The 27,026-nt window shown below is 36.8% G+C and overlaps 1 protein-coding gene across 6 annotated transcripts in view; it reads left to right on the top strand.

Annotated features, from left to right (window-relative positions):
• fam184ab (family with sequence similarity 184 member Ab) overlaps positions 1-27,026 on the top strand; it is a 173,221-nt gene that overhangs the window by 120,446 nt on the left and 25,749 nt on the right. For 2 of the 6 annotated variants that reach the window (XM_020528583.2, XM_048597490.1), the window contains exons 11-17: positions 843-996; positions 3,185-3,312; positions 6,913-7,097; positions 12,052-12,198; positions 17,030-17,147; positions 19,798-19,902; positions 20,087-20,289. In XM_020528583.2, coding sequence (XP_020384172.1) covers positions 843-996; positions 3,185-3,312; positions 6,913-7,097; positions 12,052-12,198; positions 17,030-17,147; positions 19,798-19,902; positions 20,087-20,289 — 1,040 coding nt within the window. Of the gene's footprint in view, positions 1-842; positions 997-3,184; positions 3,313-6,912; positions 7,098-12,051; positions 12,199-17,029; positions 17,148-19,797; positions 19,903-20,086; positions 20,290-21,857; positions 22,662-27,026 lie in introns of those variants that run through there. The other 4 variants (XM_048597488.1, XM_048597487.1, XM_020528589.2 and 1 more) reach the window with 4 other exon arrangements.

Raw genomic sequence — 27,026 nt, 5'->3', positions numbered from 1 at the left:
TTCGGCCTGTAATCTTTGGAATTTAGAAAAATGTGATGTGACTTAATTTGAAACATAACGTGGTTCTTGGGGGATTTGACAGATTAGATGCCATAAGGCTTTTACCGCATTCTGGGAGAGCCTAGGACCAGAACGCATAATCTTTGAATAAGATGTTTCCCTTTTATAACAGAGTTGAAGGATTTATTATTGCAGAGGATAGTGAATTTGTTTAATTATTTACCACAGAAGGGTGCTGGGGCTAGGTCGTTGTTCAAGACTGAGAGATTTTTAATCAATAATGGAATCAAAGGGTATGGGGAAAAGGCAGTAAAGTAGTGTTGAGGATTAACAGATCAGCCATGATCTCATTGAATGGTGGAGCAGACGCAATGGGCTGAATGGAGCACTTTCTGCTCCCACATTTTATTATGGTCTTGTGCTATCCTTCAATTGACCTGCTGCATTGTACTTCCAACATCAGGCTGACTTAAGTTTTCAACAAGTTTAAAATAAAATTCTTTATGATTTCTTGTCTTTCTTCAGTCAATTTATTGGAGGATTATCTATGCAGTAGTTGACTTGCTAATTCATTGAAATTTCATCTGTGTCCAATTGAAAATTTATGGTCTCAAATTTTCAAAATGGATCATGAACTGCCCTGTTATAAAAGATTGTAGTAATCAGAATGTTAAGAGTATATTTTGTATTTTGAACTCTAAACCACTGTGTGAACAAATGTTACTTTTTCTGAAAATCTGAAATTGTAATTTGCCATCTAACTGTGTTACCTGAAAAGAGCCATGAAAGAAGAAATTGAATGAAGTAGCAAAGAATGTAATTGCATTGAGTATGTCTTACAGCAATTGGAAGAATGTTTGAATCAGCAACATATGATTGACATACAAGCTCAAAAGGATGCTGAGAGAATGAATTTGGAGGCTTTACAAAAGGAAGCGAAGCAACAACTACAGGAATTGAGGGCAGAGCTGCAGGATGAAGGGAAATTACTGCTTGGTATGTAGATAGTTTTAATCCACTTGTTCAGATATATTATTACACATCTCTGAAGCTAGTGGGTCTTGAAATTGAGCCTTCTTGCTCAGAGGTAGGGATACTACTAGCGTGCCATGTGAGCCCTCAGCTTGGTATGTATTCTTAAGTTATTCTTCTAATTTACATGAATTGTAGCACAATCATATCAACATGTTTATTAAAGGTGGCATATGTTCCTCTTGAGCAGTGATGAGTGTTTGTTTTAAATTCATATGTGGAGTAAGAGTTGACCTGGCAAGGTCAGCAAATACTTTCCATCCTTAAATGCCTTTGAGGAAGTTGTTCTGAGCCACTGTGTTGAACTTCTACAGTCCATGTGGTGTCGGTATACCATGAGTACTATAGCGAAGGGAGTTCTAGGATTTTGACCCAGCAAAACAATTAAAGGAACAATTTGGTTCTAGGTCAGAATCGAGAGGAACTTGCTGGTGGTGGTGTCCTCATGTGTCTGCTGCACTTATTCTGCTAGATGATACATGCCACAAACTTGGAAGATATTGTTAGAGCAAACTTATTGAGTTGCTGCATTGCACCTTGTAGTTGACATCAAAGATACAGCCAATGGCTGCGTGCAAAATACAACCAGTGGCAGGCTTGCAGAGCTGCCCTACCCAACTGCTGATCAGCTGACTTCAGTTGGATTCTTGCTCTCAACTTCTACTCAACTTCCCAGAATTGGAGTCAGTTTTCAGTGGTAACATTTGATACCCTATCACTTGAACTAGTACCAGAATCAATATGATTCGCTCCAGGCTCGCCAAGTTATGGGACTGAAAATAATCTGGAAGAATTCTGTTGCAACTTTGCTGAGCAGTCCTGTACGTTGACCAGCTTGGTACCACTCATTGCATCCCTTCCTACTGGTGGAAATAAGCCATAGCTCGTGAAATCAGAATTGGCATCCCAAAAATATAAGCTGTCAGCTGCAACTGCTGAGTTGGAATAAAGGATTTACTGGAAACAATTAACTGCAGAAATATCAGTGATCCACCTGAGAAGGGCAACACCGTTTTTGCATTTTAGAATGTCTAACCTCACTCTGATTCTGGGACTGGCACTTTGATTCCCAGACAGCAAGTAAATGAAAATATATAGAAATGTCTTTTAAATTTCATTTCCACATTTTCAATTAATAATTTCTAAGTAATCTTCTACAATAAAGCAATTATTCAGTTTTATATGAATAGAAATGTGTTCCCCAGAAAAAATAATGCGACTTCAGAGACCTGTTTTAAGATTGGGAAGTATTTAATTTTACTGATTAATCATGTCTCCTGCAGTGGCTTGGTGTTTGTCTCGTTTCAAGCAAAAACGTCTTTCGGCCATGTTGATTGGTTGTCCATTTTACCCTTACAACATGGATATATTAACTAATTTCTAGGTTGTTCATTTCTATGTTGCTCATTTCTATGCATGACCGGCAAATCATTGAATTTTGCAGTTCAGTCGAAGGACATTCAGCCAATCGAGCAATTAGGCTATTCAGTTAAAGCCATTTTGTTGCTTTACCAACATCTTTTAATCAAATGTTTATCTGCTTCCTTTTGAAATCTATTATAAATTTGTTTGTAGTATTATTTCTGGTGGGGCATTATTAAAAATAGCTTTATATCTACATATCTACTTAGCTTTGTCGATGGTTTTGCCCTTTGCTTTATCAAAATCACCCATAATGTAGAGCAGTTCTTCCCTTTCTTAAAACTGGGAGGAAAAAAAACACATTCCCTTTTTAAAATAACTTGTATTGCAATATTAATAACTAATTGTTTGTACTTTCCTGCAGAATAGTTAATCTCTTGCTGAACATAAATCTGTTGAACGCTAAGTTAGGTTTTGATCCACGGTGATTATCAGGACAAAGAACAACAAGAATAATGTCATAGCATTCTTATTTTTTTTTAACCTTGTGCAAGACTTGAAATAAAAAAACTCAAGATAGATATTGCATTCTTTATGATATTTACTTTCTAAAAGCTTCAGGTAGTAGAGTAATTTAAAAAATGTTATTATGAGACGTGAGTAATATTGACAATTTGTTTTCCTTTCTCTTGTAAGTTTTGTTTCCTAAGTTTATATATTTGGGCAACAGCCTAGAACTACGTTAAGAGGATGTTGAAAATATCAATGCCATGTTGTATGGTCTTTCCAGTCTCTCTCCGTTCAGATCTCAATTATCAGCATTCTGTTGCAATGGATAAGCTGAAACAAAATAACCAGCAGGAAATGGCAGCTGTGAGGATGGAATTAGATCAGACTGTTGAGCAGCACAGACAGCAGGTGGGTTAGTTTATTATTCTATTTTTTGAACGAAAAGTTGTATTTATACACTGTTATTTCATATATTAAATAATAACTCAAGACATGGTGCTACTCAGTCATGATGTTCAGAGTGGTTTATTTCAAATATAATTATCTTACCACAGAATGAGATTTGTGTTTCAGTAATTGATGTGACCTTGAAGTTAAACCAGAAGACCGAAGTGATTTTTGTTTTGCATTACATAATATTTTTCTTGAATTTTTTTTTTTACTTACCTTTTACTTCTATGTTGGTTTCTGTTGTAATATAGTTTCTAACCATAGGAGTGAAGTATATTCACTTCTTGGTGCTGTTAGCATGGACGCACAAAAATAATAAAGGGGGTTCTTTTGTTGAACATCATCTTTCACTACTTTGCAAGTAATATCCCCTTCATGTAGAATCTTCCCCCATGACATGAATTAAGAATTATATGTTGGGAATTGTGAACATTGCTCTATTTTGTTGACTTATCCTCAGTTCATTAGCTCTTACACTTTAAAATAACTTCCTGTCAGCCATATTAATACCGAAAATTCACTTGCGTGCACTTCAAATTAAATGTAATTTGCCAATAAGTAATTACATCATATAATTTGTACTGACACAAATGAATTTCCTTTTAAAAGTTGAATGTATTAGTTGGGAACTCTTCCATTTGCATTTTCCTTTTGTGCAGTTTATCACTCATTTAATTTAAAATGTTATGGGAATCATGTCAACTTTGATTCTGTCAAATTAAACTTTTGCTTCTTTCAGAAATGATGGTACCTGCACTTGAAACTCATTGAGTCATTTAAACACAGAGTCATTTAATTATTCCAACAAGATTCTTTGTATATTTCCAACCTAATTAACTTCTTACCAGGATGATTTATGACTCCCATATTATCACGAATTGCAGAGACATTATGTACTTGCAAACTATTTTAATTGCTATTTTGGGGAATAATTAAAGGATGGTAAGCAATTATTTGGGAAGTGCAGGAGAATTGTTTTTGTATATTTATGGAATTGTTAATTGTTTTTAGTACACAACCACAGATTCAGACCTAGTTTTAATTCCTAGGTTGGGTGTGCAGAGTCAGGAGTGATCCTAGATACATGAAACCAAACTGTAAAATCATTGTCCGCACTTATAATTTTTTGTTCTGGGGATTTGGGGCAGGCTGAATTTTAATAGAGGTGACCCAGGAAGAACTGAAGAGGCTGCCAATTCTCAGTGGGCTGGGCAGAAAGCTTGCTCCAGGACTCCAGCATAATGATTAAAGTTTAAAAGTTATAACTTTAATCTTTAAAAACAAAGTTTAAAAATCAAATAAAAATAACTCCCCTTGCTCGATCTATGTCACCCTTTGCTCCTCTACCAATTTCTATGGCCTCTCACACGCACATCCCGTCTAATAAGACCTATGGCTCTGGATAGTCCCTAAACTCATCTACCCATACCCCACAGCCCTAACACTGTGCCACCCTATGCCACCCATCATCCCCATGGCTTTTTATCGAGCCAATGTGAATTTATACTCTCCGAGCCACAACCCTTTGATATTTCTTTGCCATGTCAACTCAGCTAATACTTCACCGTGGGCTAATCTTAGGAAACATGCTAACAGTGTCTGTTGATAACTTGATAATGCCACTATGCCAGTATTTGGGGGTGGAGGATGGGGGGGAGGGCAGGGAACTGGTAACAAAAAAATGTCAATACCATTGAAATTGCCTCAACTAATCCCTCGTGAAAACCAGCATGTCACTCGATTGCTTAACCCTTATATGCTTAATCCCTTGCATCAAGAACGTAATGCCATTCAAAAAGTAGCTGGAGCTGTCCATCAATAGGCGTCCCTTTTTTTCCTTTATTCATTCATGGAATGTGACGAGGGACAGGCAGCAAATGTTGACCCAACCAGCAGCGCCCACATCCCATGAGTGAATTTTTAAAAATGTGTTTCTTGACCATCCCTTATAACTCTGGGAAAGTTAAAAGTCAACCACATTGCAGTGGTCAGGAGTCTTTTGTAGATCAGACCAGATAAGTATGGCAGATTTCCTTCCCTAAAGGATATAATTGAAATAGTTGGATTTTATAACAATCAATGGAGTTTACGTGGTTGTCATTAGCTGGCCTTTTATTCCAATTTTTACTGAATTCAAATACCTCCATCTGCCATTGTCTCTAGCTCATCTCACCAGAACATCAGAATTTAGGAAGGGTCACCGGACCTGAAATGTTAACTCAGATTTTTTTCTTCACAGATGCTGCCAGACCTGCTGATCTTTTCCAGCAACTTCTGTTTTTGTTTCTGATTTACAGCATCTGCAGTTCTTTCGGTTTTTACTTAGGGTTCTCTATTACTAGTCCACCACAATGCCACTGTCTCCCCTTTTCATTGTGACTATGATAGTTTGGGAAATCAGACACGCAGCACAAATTCTATGATGATTTTGTGTGAACAGGCACTCTGAAATAGCTATCTGTTTTTCCCAACTCCAATTTTTTTGGACCATTTATTGAGAACTTTGCTGGTCCTACAGAGTTTATACACATCTAATTTCCAAACCTGCCTTTTTACAGTTCCAAAGGCTGCCTATTTCCAACAAGTTGGAAATTTTCTCAATTTTCTCAAAGAATGTGTTAGGTCCACCAAACCTGTCCCAGGACTAGATCTAAAGGAGTACTTTACAATTCGAAAGCGGATAGATGTAAAACATTCCTCCAGCTGTCAGCCCTCACACATACCGTCACCTCTCCTCAAACATCACCGCATGAAAACCATTTGTATTCTCTGTGAAAAAAACACCCTTTTCTCTCTGTTACTCCCTTACTTCTGTGGAAATTTAATTTGAGTCATTAATGGAATCATTGTGATTGTGTTTGTATTTGTGAACGGGAGATGAGGAATAAACTGGAGAGTGAATTGATTGGAGCTGTGGTATTAATGAAATGTTTTCGTAATTGGTGCACATTGTGTTTGTGGGTTTTTTGACAGGGGAAGTAGAATTGAAACTTGAGCCATTTTGTCCCTTTTGAGCTTTTTGGAATTTCTCATGTTAATCCACAAACATGATCCACTCCCTCCACCACCGACACTCAATGACAGCAGTGTGCACTATCTACAAGATGCACTACAGAAATTCACCAAGGCTCCTTAGACAGCACCTTCCAAACCCACAACCATTCCCATCTAGAAGAGCAAGGGCAGCAGGCACATGGAAACACCACCAGCTGCAAATTCCCCTACAAGACACTCACCATTCTGACTTGGAAATATATCGCCATTCCTTCACTGTCACTGGGTCAACATCCTGAAATTCTCTCCCTAATGACATTGTGCGTTTACCTACAGCACATAGACTGCAGCAGTTCAAGAAGGCAACTCACTACCACCTTCTCAAGGGTAACTAGGGACTGGCAATAAATGCTTGCCAGGCAGTGTTGCCCACAACCCACAAGTGGATAGATAAAAGTTGGGTGGATATTGTGCATCCCACTGAGTGAGTTTAAAAATGGAAGTGCGTTTCATAAAATTATACCTTTATGCATGCTAATATATAAAACTATTTTTACAATCTAGAAGAAAGAATTACTGAGCAGAATATCTAATCTACAAGAGGAGGTACGGCATTGTGAGGACCACATAAAAGAACTGAATGAGGAGAGCCTGTCTATGCATAACAATTTAAGCACCTTGACCAAAGAGCTAGAATACAAAGGAAATGAAGTTCTGAAGATACGAAGTGAAGTCAACCAGAAAATTAGGTAAACCATTTAGATGCGGGTAAACAGTTTTGAGAAACAAGTCTTCATTTTTGGTTAAGTATTTTGAACATTTCTTTACTGATTAGGTTTTTTTTAAGAAAGGTTCCCATCAGGAAAAAATGTACTTTGAAATTGGCAATCAAAGTTTTGAATGTTGCACTTTTATAATATTTTTCAAGTGTACAATGTCCAACACAGGAATCAATTTGTAGTTTAAAGAAATGAATTAAAATCTAGCTTCTGCAAGCCTTGAAAGATGTGATTTAAAGGAGGTGCCTTTGGTGACAATTCCTCCAACTCCTTTCTGTTCTTAGTTGAGAGACAGCTGGCTAACTCTTAATCTCTCCTTACTTTGTGATTTAAGATGAGAATTTGTGGCTGGTTAAATATTTGTTCTGTTTGTTTGGTTTGACATAATTTATCCGCTTATGATGTTTAATTTATAATTGATTGGAAGATTAAGTGGTGCAAAATGAGAAAGTGATGTCTACAAACATGAGACACTAAAAGAAAAATCATGCAAATAGTTCTTAACAACAACACGTAGTTGCTCAAAGAGTCTGTACACTTGGCTTGCCAATGTAATACTGACACACTCACTCCAGTTTCTCCAGTCATTGCTGCGCATGGACCAGTGGCTGGAAAAATTAGACGAAACGTGGCTTGACAATGTCAATGAATTTATTTCCTCTTTACTAAAAATGTTTATCCTTTATAAAATACCTCTTTGCAAATGCTGCCAAAACCTTCAATACTTTGAAAGGTGCCTGTTATGTATGTGCGAATTTTGACTTTGATACATAAAAATTAAATACATTTCCATTTCACTAAGTAACAGATACGGTTGATGATGGTAGTTGTATGCATGGGCTTTCAAAAAATGTTTTCAAGTACCAGATTCAGATTTGCTAGAAGAATTAACATTCAAAGGATGAGGTTATCTATTTTGGTAGGAAGAACAGATGTGCAAAGTGTTTCTTAAATGATTGGAAAGTGTAGATGCGCAAAATGTGGCCTTTTCAGTAAATTAATGAAGGCTTACATTGAAGTGCACCAAGCTTTTAGGAAGGCTAATGGAATGTTAGCCTTTATCACAAAAGGATTTGAGTACAGGAGTCATGAAGTCTTGTTTTAGTCAATAAGAGCTTGGTTAGACCACACCTGGAGTACTGTGTGCAACTTTGATCTGCTTATCTTAGGAAAGGATATCATTGTCATAGAAGAAGTACAGTAGAGGTTCACCAGACTTATTCCTGGGACAGTGGGAGTGTCCAATGAAGAGGGATTGGGCGAAATGGATCTGTGTTCTCCAGGGTTTCAAGAATGAGAGCTGGTCTCATTGAAAGCTACAGAATAGTTAAAGAGTAGAAGAGAGTGAGATGTTGTCCCTGGTGTGGAGCCGACAATCAGAAGGCACAATTTAAAATGCAAGGGAAACCATTTAGAACCAAGATGTAGAGAAATTCTTTTATTCAGGCGGTAGTGAATTTTTAGAATTCTCTTCTGCAGAAGTGTGTGAAAATTTACTCCTTGAGTATGTTTAAAGTAGGAGTTGATAATTTTTTTAAACTCCTAGTGGCATAAAAGGGTATCAAGATAGCGTGAGGGGAGAAAAAGGAAGAGCTTGATCAGGCATGTTCATATTAAGTAACACAGTGGGTTTGACGAGCTGAATGGCCTACTGCTATGTTTACTATCCAAAGAATTGGAGCTCTCGGGATTAAAGGGGCATTAACTTTGTAGATACAAAATTGGTTGCTGAAAGCTGACAATAATTGAAAACAGTATCTTTGAAATTGGAGACAAATTGGAATAGGTTGCCCACGAACAGGTGTTGAGATTATTTTTATTTCACATAAATTAATGAATAGATTCAGGCATATGAGATGTAATTTCAAAGGCTGCAGATGGCATGAACCTAGCATGTAGAAATTCATGAATAGAATAGCAACAGACTTCAGGAGAATATAGATAAATCGGTTAAATGCAAAGAAGTGGAAAGGTACGCCATGAAAATATTTCCACTTTTTCCACTTTAAATTTAATCAATGACTTCAAAATCTCGCTGATCAGTGCCACTACCTTATTTCTATGTATGTGTAGCTTTTTTTATGCAGGCTTTCAATTCTCATCCCCTTCCCTGAGAAACTAGATGCCACCAATTCTTGAGTTGAAAATCAGAGCAGACCACCTGGAAGTTGCAACTCAACGCTATCTTCTCTGGGCCTTTATGCAAGCCCACCTTCATCACAACATCACTGCATACTCCATGGATATTGTCAGTCCCCATCCTTCATCCACACAAGTCAGTCGTCAGCATCCACAAGTATCATCACATCATTATGCCAACTCTTGGACTACGTCACACACCACTTCAGCCTTTCAGTACTTAACTTTGGAGCTCAGGCGCATCAATGATTTCTATGCTACTATTATGTTTTGTGCACAGGGGCATACATGCATCTTATGCATCTACACAGGATGTGTCTTATAGTTTTTGGTTTACTACATCAGTTATTAACTTCGTGCTCGGGCTGCCAACTTTTGTTTGCAGTCCTTTTAATGTGGAAGAGGAAACACCCAATTTTTTGTGGTTCGGAGCATGAACAGTAAGCAGGGTGGGCATGATGTATATAGTAGTGAGAGTTGTCCATAATCCTTGGTGACAGACATATGCAGTGACACAGCTAGACTGAGTGTGGCTGTGCGAGTGTGAGGTAGCAGAGAAGAAGATGCTAACGCTTAACCTTACAGAAATAATTAACCTTCTTCCTGCAATGAGTGAACCAAGGAGCTAACGTGCCATTCCCTGCCCCAAGATACCAATGCATTATAAACGAGGTGAAGAATGGAAATTGCATGAGAAAAGACACCATGGGTCCTGGCTGTGCATCTCACTCAAAATCCTTTGCCTCAAATGGGAAAATCCAGTCCATTTAGAGCAAAAGCAAGGAGTTTATGTTCAACCTTTAGCAAAATAAACACTGGTTTGACTGCAGCTGATGTATTACGACCAACTCTGAGCAACTTATGAAGGATGTCAAGGTATTAGAGAATGTGAATATTTACTAGTAAGGTAGCAAGGGTAAAACACTTCACTTACTGAAATAGAGACTGAGTTTATCTCCCTAGATTAGGAAAACTATTTCCAGTGATATAAGGTTCATATGCACATTGGAAGTGAGAGCTGAAATAAGCAACTTGGGCTCCTGACTCTGCTCTATTTTCCAGCAAGGTCATAATTATTCATCAATCAAAGTTCCACCTCATGCAGAATCATTGTCTCCTTTAAATTTCTTACTAGGCAAAAATATACTGATTATCTCTGGGGTAGAGAATGCCAAAGATTCACAACTCTTTGGTGAAGCTGTTGCTCCTTATCTGAGTTCGAAATGGTGGGTTCTTTACTCTATGACGGTGATCCCATTGTCTCCAAAAAGTGGAGGAAAAATTTGCTCAGCATTTATTGAGTCATGCTTGAAAGTATTTAATATGTTTCAGATCCTTCCTCATTCTTCTAAATTCCAGGAAATATATTCCTGGGACAGCTCCTCCTAGGACAATTCTGTCATTCAAGGAACTATTCTAATGAGCATTTGTTGCATTTTTTCTGCAGCAATTATGCCCTTCCTTGGGGAAGAAACAAAACTGCATATGATACTTCTGCTTTGATCTCGCCAAAGTAAATACAGTAAAACTGCTTACCTTTATTATCCAATCTGTTTGACACAAGGCAACTAATACTCTATTGCTTTTCTAATTGCTCACAGTACCTGGATTCGAAGTCTCTGTGATTATATACATGTCTCCCAGCATTCAGAACTTCTGTTTATATTCCTACTAGAGTGGATAACTTCACATTTTGCCACATTGTAATCAGACTTCACAGATTTAAGACGTTTGGCAAAAGAACCAATAGAGGCATTGAGAAAAGTTAGTTCATGCAGTTGTTATGATACACAATGTACTGCCTGAAATGGTCATGAAAGCAATAGTAACAGGAGAAATTCAATAATAACAGTCAAAAGGGAATTAGATAAATGTTTGAAGGGAGAAAAAATTTCAGGGTTATTGGAAAAAAGCAGGAGGGTGGTACTAACAAGAAAGTGCTTTTGAAAAGTTAGTCCTCTTTCTGTGCTTTCCTGACATCGCCAATAAGCAACTTTGGCAATAATGTGTTTCGGGCAAGCAGGAGTCAGGACTGTAATGGAACTCTGGTTAGTTTCTGTCCACAGCCTAGAACTTTCGGGAACTCACTGGCAGCTCACCATCACCTTCTCAAGGGTATTTGGAATGGACAATAAATTTCTGACTATCCTGCAAAACCCAAATCTCACGAACGAATTAAAAAACAATGTAGCACCTCCTGCAGTTGTTCAAGCTGTCAACTAACTGAACCCAGAATAAAACAAAGAAAAGTGGAGGCTGAAGATCTGAAACAGAAACAGAAATTGCTGGAGAAACTCAACAGGTTTGGCAGCATCTGTGGAAAGAAAGCAGAGTTAATGTTTCTAATCTAGTGACCCTTCCAAGGATTCACAGATGCTATCTGACCTGCTGAGTTTCTCCAACAATTTCTGTTTTTGTAACTGAACACAGATCAGGCATCAAATCTGAACTTTACCTGTCCAACTAAAATAAGTGGAAAAAGCAAAAACCTAAGTAGATAATAAATGTAAAAGTCAGAGGTATTAAGTAGTAAACGGGTCTCTTGAAGCAAGAAAAGATTACAGAAACATTGTTGAAATGAGAAGGTTTTGACTGTTCATGCCCTGCCGATTTATGAAAGGTATAGGCAATTTTTTACATCGTCTTTTTTTTCTATATTTACCTGAGGCATTCTACCAACTTAAAATAAGTTAAAAGGGCATGGATATAATTTTAGATTTAGGTTTACATTAGTGGCTATTAAGTAAAACTGGGCGTTAGCTTCACTTTGTCTCTTTTTAAACAGGACCTATGAACAGGAAATGGTTAAGAAACAGGAGAAGATGATAAATGAAATGACTGCAACCCACATCCGGGAAACACAGTGCATGCTAGCAGACTTCAACAAGGCACAGGATCTCCTGAAGGATAAAATTTCTTCTCTGGAAATCTTGTATGTTTTGCAGCGTTTTAAATACTGGTTTTTGAACCTAAATCAAATAGTTATAGTATTAGGAAGGATAATAATTAATTTTTTATTCACAATTTGTGAGAATATGCAACTTATTGTAAATATCAGAGAAGGCATAGATCGTTCAGTCACTCAAGCCAAGTGTGGTTGATTTGAATCTTCAGTATCCATAGATCTTAGTACACTCGTTTGATAAAAATCTATTGATTTTATTTTTAAAATTTGATTTGATCCAGCCTGACAGCATTTTTGGAGGAAGGATTTCCACTTTCTGCTGAACAAATCTAATCTGAACAACTAATCTGAAGACCATGTGCCTGCAGTGTACCTCTTAAGGAAATAGTTACTTTTTGAAAACACCCTATAAATTATGCTAAACATGATAAGTGACTGAATTACATCAGCACTTAATTTCCTGCATTTAGTAAATACAAGTAAAGTGCATGCTACCTGTTTTCATTATTGAATTAATTTAACCTTGGTACAACCTTGATGTATCAATGCTGAATCTTCTCCAAAGCCAATATATTTTTCCCCAAAGTGCAGCACCCTAAAACTCTAATTGAGATTTAACTATAACTCTGTACACTTAGAACATACTTCCACCCCTTTGTATTACAACTGTCCTGAGATGAAATCGAACATTCCAGAAGCCTTTTGATTTGTATGTGGTGACTAGATTTCAGTGACTTTTGCATTGGACCCCTAATTTTGCTACTCCTCTACAGTTTCTAATTCCTCACCACTTAAAAAGTATTGTGATCTATCTTACATTAAAAGTAGTTGACCTTGTACTTGTCTACTTTAAACTCCAGCTACCACAGTTTAGTCTAAACTTTTTAGTTATTTTGCAACTTGCTGCTCCTTTCCACACTAATTACTATGTCATTTAAGTGCTACCAGCAGACCTGAAGATAAGCTTGTTATTCCATCAACCAGGCTATTTAAAAATGTTGTGAATGTCTGACACAGTAGTAAAGATCTCTGGGGATCACCACTCTTCATATGCTGACAATTTAAGTATCCATTACCTCTGTTCTCCAGCACCTACCTTGTAACTAATTCCTTAACAAAGCCAATGGGTTCAGTTCCTTGTTCTCTTATTTTTATTAACTGAATTTAATGTGGAACTTTGTTGAATTCTGGAAGTGCTGGTAAGTTAGATTAATAGATACAGCCTCAGCCTATCATGTTCGTTAATTACTCAAAAAATTCAGTTAGATTTGTTAATGTGACTTAATCGTCATAAATCTTTGGCTGTCTCTTCAGCTTGTATTTGTCCAAATTCTCAGGTACTCTGTCCCAGATAACAGATGCTAGTGATTTTTTCACAATTGAAATTAGACTAAGACCTGTTTCCCATTTGATCTCTTTTGCAATATGGACTAATACTTAATGATCCTGGACTCATTCTAATGTCTGCACTAATCCAGGTTGCAGGAAGGAAACAAATCAATTTAGGCAGTCATTGCCATACAAATGATACCTACGGGAAATGCTTGTAGAATGCTACTTGAGTATTGAATTAGCTGCAATAGTTATGTTCCCTTGTTTCACTTGTTCTACGCCATCCATTTCCATTCTTATATACCACCTCTCTAAGTGACACGTGAAATAGCCTCCAATACACTATACAAGCATACATTTGTGTAATGACCACTTGGCAAGGCATTAAGACATTATAGCATCTTGTCAGACCCAAGCATGCATTAGCACCTTGTGAAAAGGAGACCAAGCTTGACATTATACCAGGTGCACAGATGATTATTTTTGTTTAAACTTCTTTCTGACAGATTGCCAAACTGGTGTCAGATCTGAATGTGTTTTTTTTTGCTTTGTTTTCCTGTATATTTGATTTGGTATAAATTAGCAATTGAATTTTTTGTAAAACTCCTGTTACTGTGAGCAAGGAGAACCCTTTTTTTATAAATCATTTTGACTGAATTTAAACCTAAGTCATAGGTGGAAGATCATAGAGGATTACTCTAACATGATGCAACTTAGTCTTATTAATGCTGCTATGATTATAGTCTTTAATGGGATTTTTAATCCTGCTCACTTGATTTATGCTGGCAGACTTGAAAAATTGGCTGGAAGTCTTATCTAACAGTGTTGTGCTTTCTTCATGCTGCATTCCATTTGTCCTGCTCTTCTGAGTAGTGACGGAGGACACCCCATCCAATCCACAAGGTCCTTGTTTAAATATGCAGATTCAGCACTGTTGACCTCATTGTGATCCAGCTGTTATTTTAGCCGACTGACTGACAAGACAGCCACTGTAATGTCTCCACTTGGAGAACCTATTGGGCAGAAGAGTTGGAGCTCAGATGCCAACTTCTTATTCAGCTTCATTTGTTTTCTTTGGTGGGATTAAGTAGGAGACAAATGCTGAGTGTCTTTAGATCTTGTGAAGATCTATATCCATATTTTACATCATTGTATTTATGACAATGTTCAACATCCTAAAGAAATTGGTACCTAGTTGCTATCATGCAATAATCACATCTCATTCAGGCAAGAGCCTCTTCTTGGTAGTTGATAGTGGTTGATCTTCTATCACTGTAAACTAATCAAGTCCTCAGACCCAGTCAAAGGAAGAAGGATTGGTGGCAGTATCCTTCTGTACATAATACCTGTACCACACACTGAACTATCACCATGAAGGAAGAAGCTGGATGAGGGAGAAATGCATAGACAAATACATTGATCAGCTTAGATGAGCTAGTGTTGGAAGAACATAAACAAGGATACATACAAGCAATTGGACAAAATGATTTTGTTGCTGTGCTTATATTCTGTATAATATTGAAATTCTCTATTTTAATTTGTGTTGTAATTTATCATTTGCAATATCACCTTGCGCTAAGGTTAGTAATTACTACATTTGTTAGCTGGAATAAAATTGGTAAAGGAAGTTGATACTTCCAAGGCAAATATTTTCAGTCTTCTCTCACCAGCACTTGCCTTTACATAAGCGTAGACAATAATAGTCCTAATCCAGATCATAGCTAAAATTTTCACAGTTAGAAAGAAGATTAAATCCACAGTATGTTGCTTTTAAATCTTTATAGACAATATTGCTGCTGTCAGGTTTTGGCAACTAACACTTTAAAGTGCAACAGTTTTATGTGCCATTATATATGATGAAAAACTAAAGTAGCATTTAGTTACTCCCAGCTCGTTATCAGATATGTCAATGCAAACAGAGAGAAAATAGTCTTGAGACATGTTAATGGAGGACAAATGACATTGATGTCTTTATTTTCACCTTTACTGAAAGACCAAATGATCTGTAAATGTTTCAACATATTTTTCATAAAATTCTCAATCACGAAACAATCTTATTAGTGCATTTTAACCCCCCACCTTCAAAGTTACTTGTAAGCAATGAGGCCTCACAGCAATTTGTAAATCCCCCATTTAGGTCACACACAAGTGAGCCACTTAAAATACAGTCGAGCTGTGCTCTGAAATGAATCATCTGCGCAAACAAAAAAAAGTAAAAGTTCCATTGTTTGCGTCCTTCCCAACTAGCCTTTGAATGGCTATTTGGTTTTGCACCTGATTTGTTTAAATGAAGATTTCAGTCAGTCGTTATAGCAAATCCTTTTCACCTTATAATTTGTAATTTTGCAATCTTCCCCTTATTTAGGAAACCTGTAGTAACATGACTTGGGAAAATATTCAATAATTATGAGAACAACTCCTTAAAGTTTTATTGCATTCACTTATTTCCCAAATATATTTTGTTTAAGGCTGAGAGATTCTTGATCAGTTGAGGAAAAGTGCAAGGAAATGGATATATGGATTTTTGGATCAGCCATGATCCCATTGAATGGTGGAATAGGCTGGAGGGGCTGAACTCCCTACTCCTGTTGCTATTTCTTATAGGCTTATTTCCTCTTATAATACTTGAAATATTATGATTCTGAAGTTTCTTTTGTTTCAAAAGCCTTGGCTTTGAATTCAGTTCTTTTTGTGTTGAACCTCACATGCAATTTGACAGCTCAGTAAATTGCACTGCTGTGTTCTTGTACCCTGGCATTGATCTTTGCAGTGGTCTGAGCCTATGATAATAATCTAGTTCCTGCATACCAGGATCATCAGAAAATGTAAAGATGAAGGGAAAAATGGTATAGAAATGGGAAAAGAGAGGAAATGGGAAAGGAAGTGATTTAATAAAAGGCAGAAATATAGATCCTTACTGTCAGGCTTTTTGATGTTATAGAATGGATTTTGTTTACCCCAATGTATAGATATCTTCAATTTACTGTATATCTGTAGAAGATTCAAAAATTGTACTTTATAAAGCTCCAGAAATAGTGGATAAGAAGGCCCTACTCTCTTTGAGAAATCTGTAATCAGGGAACGTAGCTTAATATAAGAGGTTTAGAGGGAATTTAAAGGAATTTTCTTTCCCACAGAGCATGATGCAACTTTCTTTTGAAAGGTTGGAAGAAGCTAACCTTTAACATTTCAATATTACCTGTATTTTGGATATGCATTTGAAGGATCATAAGTTGTAACAGACCAAAAATCAGAAAATGAATTTAGGCTGGATGGCTCCTTTTTTGGCCAGCACAGACCTGATTAGCTGAGTGGTTTCCCACTGTGCTGCATGATTGAATGAAAATTCATGTCAAAGTGCATCTGTTTTCTACGCTTTCGTGAATCGCCTTGTGCTGGCTTTCTTTCTAACTGATGTATTGATTTTCCTGCACGTAAAATAGAAAGTGTGGATTCAGCATGTTCTGAACGATCTTAACCTTAGTGCAAAATGCAGAAGGCCTATAATATTGTTGTATTGTTCCAGATTGGAAGAGGCTGAAGAAAAATACAGTAACAGAGAGTCCAGAGCAGAGGATTTACAGTTAATCACTGAATTAAAGGAAATGATCACAGAAAGAGATCAGCTTGCGAAAAAACTGATGGTGAATAATTAATAGCTTTGAATGTATTGTCTGACTTATAGCCAAGAAAAAAAAAGTGTTTATTAATTATCTCATTGTACAGTATTTTAATAGGCCAAATTCTGATCTTCTGGTCCAGAATCAAAATTATAATTTATATTTATGTTAGAAGAAGTGAGGCAAAGTTTTATTTTTGCTATTCAAGTCTGATTTTTCAACATAAATTTTAACTTTCAAAGTTTAAAATGCAGTTAATCAATAGGTGACTTTTAAATTGAGTTCATGACCAATTACATATTGGGCAAACTAAGCTCTGAAGGTTGCCAGGAAAATCAGGATCTCAGCCATGACAAAAGTGTCATAAGACCTCGGGAGCTGCACTCCTTCCCCCAAACCGGTCAGCTCTCATTTTCACAAGGGTGGGTTTGGAGGCAGTCTGTAGTTCATGCACGTGCAGTTCCCGGAGACAACTGGCCACTTAAATGACCTTCACTTAAAGCTACCTTCACTGAAATGGGATTTTGGAGTCCCTGGAGTGCGGAGGTTTAGGCTGTTTTAAAGCGGGTCAGTTCTCCATGCATTTCTTTTGGATAGCTAGGATACCCTGTTAAAATGGTCCTGGGATATCTTGAAATGTTAACTGTGGAGAAGATTGCGTGTAAATGGTGCATAAACCCTGAGAACTGTCCAACTTGTCAAGAACTGTCGACAAGAGCTGATCAGTTTCTAGAAGTCTAAAAATGTTTATTTATGAATGATGACGCTTTCCTCAATAGATTGTAGTCTGCAATATGGAAAATTAAATAATAGAACTATATTTTCTCTCCTAGGTTCTTGTGGACTTTTAAAAATTCATTCATAGGAAACGAGTGCTGCTGGCTAGGCTAGCACTTATTGCCCATCCTTCACTGCCCTTGAGAACATAGAAGCAGGAATAAGCCATACAGCCCCTCAAGCCTGCCCCACTATTCAATAAGATCATGGCTGTTCTATCTCAGGCATGAACTCCTCTTTCTACCGGTTCAGCATGGTCCTCAGCTCCCTGATATTTCAAAAGTCTTTCCACCTTCTCTATCAAGGCTTTCCATGATTTCCACAATTCTCTGGGATAGAGAATTCCAAACATTCACTACCCTCTCAGAGAAGAAATTCCTTCACAACTCAATTTTAAATAATGTCTTCTTATTCTCTAACTGTGTCTGGAGTTTGACGTGCCCCCATTAAAAGAAACATCTTCTCAACATCAACTCTGTCCAGCCCCCTCTGAATCTTTTATGTTTCAAAATGATCATGGATCGTTCTTCTAAACAGTTGGATTGAGGAGAGTATCTAGAAGGGTGGTAGAGATGGACCAGGGAACTATTGACTAATGTGTCTCACATCAGTGGTAGGGAACCTTATGGAGAAAATTTTAAAGGAGCATGTTAATCTCCACTTAGACAGGCAAGGTTTGACCAGGGGCCGTCCGCTTGGCTTTGCGAGAGGGATATCATGCCTAACAAATCTGGTTGGATTTTTTTGAGGCGGTGACCAAGCATGTAGATGAGAGTAGTACGGTTGATGTAGTTTACGTGGATTTCAGTAAGACTTTTGACAAGGTGCCACATGGGAGAATGATAAAGAAAGTGAAGGCACATGGGATCCGGGGTAACTTGGCCAGTTGGATCCAAAATTTGCTTAGTAGGAAGAGGCAGAGGGTGGAGGGAGGAAGCTGTTTGTGTGACTGATCAATTCTGGGTCCCTTATTATTTATGATGCATATAAACGATATAGATGAGAATGAGGAAGAGGTAGTAAGTAGTTTTGCAGATAAAAGAGATTGACCAGGGAGTTGACAGGTAGATGAAGGTTCTGGGTGACAGGAGGAGAATGAGGAGGTTATGTTGGATCTGTACAGGACTTTGTTTAAGACACAACTTGAGTATTATATGCAGTTCTGGTGACTGTGCTGGTGGTGGTGCAGAGGAGATTCACCAGGATGTCACTTTGGATGGAGCGTCTCAGCTACAAAGAGAAGCTGGATAATCTCGGGTTGTTTTCTTTGGAGCGGAAAAGTTGAGGGTCTTGATAGAAGTGTATAAAATTATGAGAGGAGAGGCATGAACAGGGTAGTTAGACAGCAGCTGTTCATCTTAATTGAAGAGTCACTAACAAGGGGGCATGATTTTCAGGTTGAAAACCAAGAGGTTTAGAGGGGACTTGAGGAGGAACATTTTCAACCAGAGAGGTAAGGGTCTGGAGGGCACTGCCTGGAAGAGTAGTTGAGGTGGGTAACCTCACAACCTTTAAAAAGTACTTGGACGAGAACTTGAAGGGTAGTAACATTCAAGGCTCATGGGCCTAGTGCTGAAAAGTGGGACTAATGTAGATTTGGTGTATTTTTGGCCGTGCAGACTGAATGGGCTAAAAGGCCTCTTCTGTACTGTATGATTCTTTTCCTTCGTCTGCCCCTTTAAGACCATCTTATGGTCAATGACTAAATCGATGACCTATTTCATTGCCCAAGTTTTTGTCCTAATACCTTTTTCTGAGGCTTGGTGTTAATTTTTGTCTCACTGAGCTCAAGTGAAGTATTTAAAATGTTGTATTGTGTTCAAGGATGTCAATGCAAGTTGTGAAAAGGCATAGATATAGAATGCATGTTTTAAATTTTGATATTTACTTTTAACAGGATGACAAAAAATTTTACCAGCTGGAACTGGTGAACAGAGAAACAAATTTCAACAAGGTTTTTAATGCTAGTCCTAACGTAGGAGTTATCAATCCTCTAGCTAAGGTTTGTCTCCAAGGGGTATTTATTTTGTAATCAGCTTAGTATTCTGTAGTTACTCATAGCTTGTGCTTATTACATTCAATTTGAACACTTTTATAATCAAATATTTACATTGTAAATTTAATAAACTTAACTGAATTTTCATTGGAATTAATTTTTATGAAATTTTCCTGTTTCTGTGCAACAGAAGAAAAAGAATGAAAGAATTGCCAATCGGTTTGTCAGTGCCCCTAATCTTAGTGCTTTGGAATCTGCTGGAGGAGGAAATGGGCAACATCAGCATAATCGCCTGGAACCAATTCCAAATTCTCCAGTTCATGATATTGGTTTGAATAGCAACAAACCACTCCCCCAGACAATACCTCCAAAAGAGGCAAAAAGATTTCAGAGGTGAGCACCAACTCCAATTGATAATATGAGATGTTGAGTAGTCTAGGCTAATATATCTTACAACTTAAGGTAATGAAATGTGGTCCAGTTCAAACGTATTGAATTCTTCAGGTGCTTTACAGGTTTGAATTTTAACCTGGCTGTCGAGATGAGGGGTTGCAGTCTCAGATTCAGGGTAATCCATTTAGAGTGGAAACAAGGAATGATGGCTTGTCTCAAAAGACGGGTTGAATCTTGCTAATTCTCTGCTCCAGAGAGAGTTAAATCAATTGTTCATATCTTCATAGTAGACAAAGTTAGATTTTAGGATTCCGAGAAATATCAGAGAAGAAATATATGAAAATATAGACAAGAAGGTGGAATTGATGTGGCCAATCTGCCATGATCCAGTTGAACAGTAGTCTTGAAGAGCCAAATGACCCCTCCAACAATTTATTATGTTGATAGAGGTGACGTTGGAAACTGGCCATAATTCAAAACTGTACATCTACAATTCAGTATTCAATTATACAGCTAAGATTAGAGAAGTCTTTAGATGGATAATTTATTAATTTCAAGCTCAAAGTATGCTTTTCTCCTCATTCTGCAATTTATGCATGCATTTGGCATTAATTTAATGACTGCCTTCTAATACATATGCAGATGTCATTAATATTGTTATTTTAATAACCTGATAGTGAGTGCAGTTAAGTTAGAATTGGCGTGTGTTCAGGTATTATTTTGACAGTTTTGATTAAAATGCTCATTTTTATTCCCTCTTGTGGCATGTGTACTACACCTATATACCAGTGTTAAGAGCCCACTAACCTGAAGGTGACTGTGACGTTAGCAACAGTCAGATTTTCTGCTCTTGTATTTGCTGGCAGTTGTACAATACCAGCTCAATTTTAATGAGGCTCAACTTCCATTGTCTATGGAGATTTAAGACTTAACCATTCTAGTCAAGTGGATGCACTTTGCATCCTTCTCAGAATCACTGTCTTTTGTTTTGATTCATATTTATTCCGAAGAACCATGGTGAATTCAAAAAGATATGTGACTGTTAAAGATTAATTAAAAACATTTTAATCAAGTTGGCATTCGTATTTCAACCAAGTGCAACATGTAAAAAGAAATAATATTGGTGCATTGAGTTGCAATATAAGATAGATCCTTGGGTGCATTCTTGGCTCAAATACTACAAATCAGCATTTTCTCAACCTGCATCTCAGTTGTCACCACATGGAATGTGAAATATATTGCCATGTTCAATATTACCACCCAGGCTAAGCATTCACCAAATAATTGTGAAATGGGCTTTCATGCACCATAACTGATGGCGTTATAGTTTAATTTACTGGTTCGATGCATCTAGCAAAACATCTCATACAATCAGCAGAAATTTGAGTATATCCAAGCTTGATCACGGCCATTTTAGAAAGAAAATACACAGTACCTGTACCACTTTATACATTGTTACTATTGAGCGTTAAATAAGACTTCTGTTGTATGTTACTTGTCACGTGGTTGAATCATAGGTTCTCAACTATGCTTTGAAAAGAGCCTGTTATTGTTTGTTGTTTTTCCAGCAGGAAGGATGGTTACTTGGAGGTGTGAAGCATGCTGTCGCACAGATTATTAACATAGATATACATTGATGGGTCACCTGTCAGAAAATGGCTCATGTATATGTTGCAAGAAAATGAGATTTTTCTTAGAGGTTCCCAATTGACCTTCTACGAATACTGGCTGTGTAGTACTTCCTGATAACTAGTGGACTAAATGAACCTTCAGGGATCTCTTTGCTGTCTGCTGTAGAAAATGCAGCAGGTTTGACCAAATAACTTTTCTCAAAGTATGCTATATTTAAAACAAAGACAATAGAGAATTTAAACTGTAGGCTACTTCATTAGGAATAACATCTTTTTTAAAATTAAAAACGAATGAATGTTGTTAAACTTTTTTCAGTGCATGTTCTGATAGAAGATTTTGTTTTCAAAACTGGAATTGTAATACGTACATAGTTCTTAGATAAAATTTTATTTCTGGTTTCAGATCACTTCTTCATATTAATTGTTAATGATGGTGTTTAGCCTACTGGCTTATATGTCAGTACTCTATGCCATTAAAGTTACAGCTTCTTCAGCTGAGATTTTTGTCCCTCAACCCACTTCTCTTCATTTAAAATCAAGGGATTATACTGTGGCAAAATTAGACATGATCATCAGAAACTAGAGCTTGTACCACATTGTAAATAATTATTAAAAGCAAACATAATCCAAACAAATTATTTGTAATTCCGCGGGAGCTGCTACGTCATTTTATAAGGTTTACAGAAGTTTATGTAATTTGATATATATAAAAGCAGCAAAGGATTCTTGCAGCTTTATCTAAAAGCATTCATATATCTGCATGAGCTATTTCACTTTGTTTATTTGCTGTTTTATATTTATTCCTTACCATTGATTTGTGGAATGTTCCTGTTTTAGTTGTTTTGTTATTATTTGGGTTTTAACAGCTTACATTATTTGTATCTTGTTTTGTTAGGTAGCTACTACTTGATGTAAAACACCTTTTTTTAACTTTTTTTATTTTAATAAATACATTTTACAGAACAGATGTTGTTTTGTTTCTGTACTTATACTTGCAGTGTTAATTACAGCATGTAAGTGCCATTAATTAAACATTATTTACATCCTGTTTTGCTATGAAAATGTTTTAAACTAACCCGCATGTTATCTTTTATTTTGCATTCTTATGTTGTGTTTTATTTAAGTCTTTTGTATAGTGAATTAGTTCAGTGAAATATATTTTGGTGCTGTGGTTTGTGGTTTGAAATTTGCAAGACTTCTTTTCCATTCGTAATAAGAAATTATCTTGCAGAGACAGGCCATTTGGATAAATTTATGTCCTGTTACACATGAACAGTAGCTCTAATCCAATAACCCGCCTTTCTCTCATTGCTTTATTTCTCTTGCCTTCAATTTAACCTGTTGGCCAGGATCTTGCCAAAAAAAAATTGTGGTGGTATTAGTGACACAGTATTAGCTTGCAAATTCTCCAGCAAATTCAGTGGAGTAAGAAATCTGCCCGAAATTAAAAATCTCCAGAACTTGCTCTCGTGTTATGCCACTTCATCATTTGCTTAGCACAAATTGCAACTTACCTTTGACTTCCTTATTATTTTTAAAAACCTGCCGGATGAATTGCCCAATAAATCTGCCAAAGAAAATGTAGGCTCAAACTGAACACTATGTTTTATTTTAAAGTGTTGTGATAATTATAAATGCAAAACCAATCAATGTCTCTAGCCTAGAAAGGGAGGAATTTGAACTAAAACAGGTATTTCTGGAGAAATTCAGCAGGTCTGGTGGTGTCATTGGATAGAAAGCAGAGTTAATTTTGAGAGCCCAGTGACCTTTCTTCAGAACTGATAGTAACTAGGAAAAGGTGATATGTAAGATGAGGATAGGTAGTGAGGGGAAAAGGAGTGAGTAGATAGATGGAGATGCAGCCTGGAGAGAGAGAGAGAATGACAGGCATACAAAGGGATAGATAAAAGTAAGCCAGGGAAAACTAAAAACTGATAATGGAGACCATAAGTAGGATTAGCTGTGCTGAAAGCTGCCCATGCCGTACAGGGCCTGGGGTGTGAGGGTGAGTAAAAGATGTAGAAAGTGGCGTTCAGGCTTTAAAATTGTTGAACTTGATATTGAGTCCTGAAGGTTGCAGAGTCCCCAAGTGGAAAATGAGATGGTGTTCTTCCAGTTTGTGCTGAGCCTTGTTGGAGCACTGCAGCATGTCCGAGATGGCAGTGTTGGCCAGGGAACACAGTGGTATGTGGAAGTAGCAGGCAACTGGAAGGTCAAGGTCATTTTTGTGGAGAACTTAGATGCTCAGCAAAACAATCGCCAGGTCTGTGTTTCATCTCGCCAATGTATTGAAATTTTTTTAAACAATGCATTTAAACTGTTCACTCTCAATGCGTGTATTCAATTGGTTAAGGTTCTTTTTAAAATGTGGAGGTGTGAATTTCATTTTTTTTCCCTTTCCATTTCTTTGTATTTTCTTTTTAAACTAAGATACCCTCTCTTTATTTCTCTTTTTGCAACTGATTTGAAATTGAGTTAATCCATATTATTTCATACATCCTCATTGTTCTTTGGTTTCTTTCCCAATTCTTTAATCTTTTTCATTAAGGATTTACACTGTTGATCACAGCATTCAGCAAGGCCTCAGGTTCTCCTTGCTCTGCACACAGTTATAACCCCTCAATTCCACTAAGTTACTTGTTTTTACGTTTGAAGAGTTCTGTGAAATCTCTCATTCCAGCAAGACTTGGCTCAATATTAAATGTTTACATGTTTTCTGCTAGAATTGCTAATTCTGCACTTCAAAGTGTCCAAACCCTGTTGTGTATTTTTTTCCTTAATTGCTGTTGTTAACTTCTTTCATTTAATTTTATTTTTGAGTAATCATTCTAGGGTTAATGGAAATATAATGGTAGAAAAGATTCATCTTACACAGTACTGCAAAATGAGTAGTGTCACATTGAATGGCAGTTACATGCCCATCCAATATTCTGATCCACTGAAGTAGTAATCTTCTTCCCTTTGAGTCAGAATCTTGGGTGTTGACATGTAATTCAGAGCCTTGAGCACAGAAACTAGGTTGGAACTTCAGCGTAGAGTACAAAATGTCAGTGTTGTCCTTCAGCTGAGATGTTAAATTGATGCCCTGTTTGCAATTTTAAAGTTAACAAAAATAGTGAAGGTGACCAGGTATTCTAACTAGAACTTATCTCTCAATTAGCATCACTAAACCAACTTATTTGATTTAGAGTTTATGTCAATACACGGGAATATGCTGTGCAATTCAGCCGCTAAATTTTCTATGTAACAATAATGGCTACACTTTGATAGATTATTTATTGAAGGCTACAAAGCACTTTGATATCTTCTAATCTTGTGACAGGTGCTTTTCAATGGAAGTTTTCTTCTCTTATTCCCATATTCACATCTTTTCCTTAATTAGAGCATTTCAGGATGATCTTTCTATGTTTGGTGTTCAGTGCAGTTTTGATAAGTGAAAGACATGAATTTATAACTCACCTAATATGTAAAGTTATGTTTTTTGACTTGGTTCTCCTGATAGAAACAACTAACCCTCTTCATTTAGAAATCAAATGTCCCATTGATCAATCAATAACTTTGTAGTTTGGAGAGCATTAGACTGAAACCAATGGTTGGCTAAGATTGCAATCTTCTACCCAATGGGAGAAAAAAATAGTATTTCCAAGCAATCTCTGTGAACTGGATGAAAAACTCTGAATTTGTGATCAGAATCTATTTTGTAACTTGTTGAGGAAAAGTTACACCATGAAAAGGCCAGAAGAATATTTAATATTTTTGTTTAAAAGGATTTCTTTAATGTCCCCGAACTGACTTTCAAGAATGCTATCCTTGTTTTAAAATATTGCATTGCCAGCTTCAGTACTTTTTTGCTTGTTTATGTATCAAGTTGAATAAAAGCATCAGGTTTATGCATACTTATCCTTATACAAAAATGGTTTGCCCAAAAGTGGAAGTCAATTCAAGACAACCCACTGTCAAAAATATTCAAACTTTTTGTTAGTTAGTAGACACATACCAGAAGGTTATACCCATAAATTATTATCCTAAATGAATTTTCTTTCTCTTCCATATGACATAGAGATACCTCTTTCCAGACCTATAATTATAGCCATTTGCGGTCTTCAAATAATGCTCAGATATTCTGTTTCACGAGTCATTCGGCCTGGAGAACACCAATGGAACTGAACAATTCTGTCTGTTCCAAGCACCTCAAACTTGCATTGGCCCAAAATTCAGGTGAGCAGACACCAGACCTCTGAGTAAGAGGGCAGTATAAAGTTATTATTTAAGAACACATGGATTTATAATGAAAATCAACCTTCTGCAAATTTTCTTATTTGGAAAACCCATCAGTGGTTCAATGAGCATTAGTGACCTGAATGCCTTGACATCATAAAATCGTATTAAGATTTGGAAATCAGTACAAATTAGGGTAAGAAAAAATATGTTTGTCAAATCTGATTGAAGCTATAATTAGTGGATTGATGAGGGAAATCTATGAATGTAGTGCTTTTGGATTTTCAAAAAGCATTCACAAGGTGCTACACAAGAGGTGGTTGCATGTAGTTAGGGCTCAGCGATTGAGAGCAATATATTAACATGAATTCAGGTTGTTTAAATGATACAAAGAGTAGGAATGAATCCAGTCATTTTTCAGGTTGTAGTACTGCAAGGATCAGTGCTTGGTCTTCTGCTATGTACAGCCTAAATGACTTAGATGAGAGGACTAAGTACGTGAAATTTGCTGACAACACAATTTTATGAAGAAATGGGCTGTAAATGATTTTGGATAGATGAAGATTCAAAGAGAGCTTCTTCTCCATGTACCTAAATCACATATAGTAACATGTTGATCCAGCATGCAGATAGGAAAGTAAATGTTAGGTTAACCTTTATTACAAAGGGATTGGTATTTAAGAGTAAATATATCTTCCTGCAATTATGTTCTTGATGAAATGACACCTTACGTATGGTGTAGAGTTTTGCTTTTCTTGTCTAAGGAAGGACAGCACTTGCTTTAAAGAGAGCATGATAAAGTTTCAATGGACTGTGTTTGAGTAGTCTAAACTTTTACTTCCTGGGGTTTAGAAACGTGAGAATGGAATTGAAGGGATTGATTTTGTA

This window comes from Rhincodon typus, chromosome 5 (genome assembly GCF_021869965.1).
Source record: "Rhincodon typus isolate 14 chromosome 5, sRhiTyp1.1, whole genome shotgun sequence".
Lineage (NCBI taxonomy): Eukaryota > Metazoa > Chordata > Chondrichthyes > Orectolobiformes > Rhincodontidae > Rhincodon > Rhincodon typus.
Note: the sequence above shows the minus strand (reverse complement) of the source record. Positions and strands in the feature narration are given on the sequence as shown.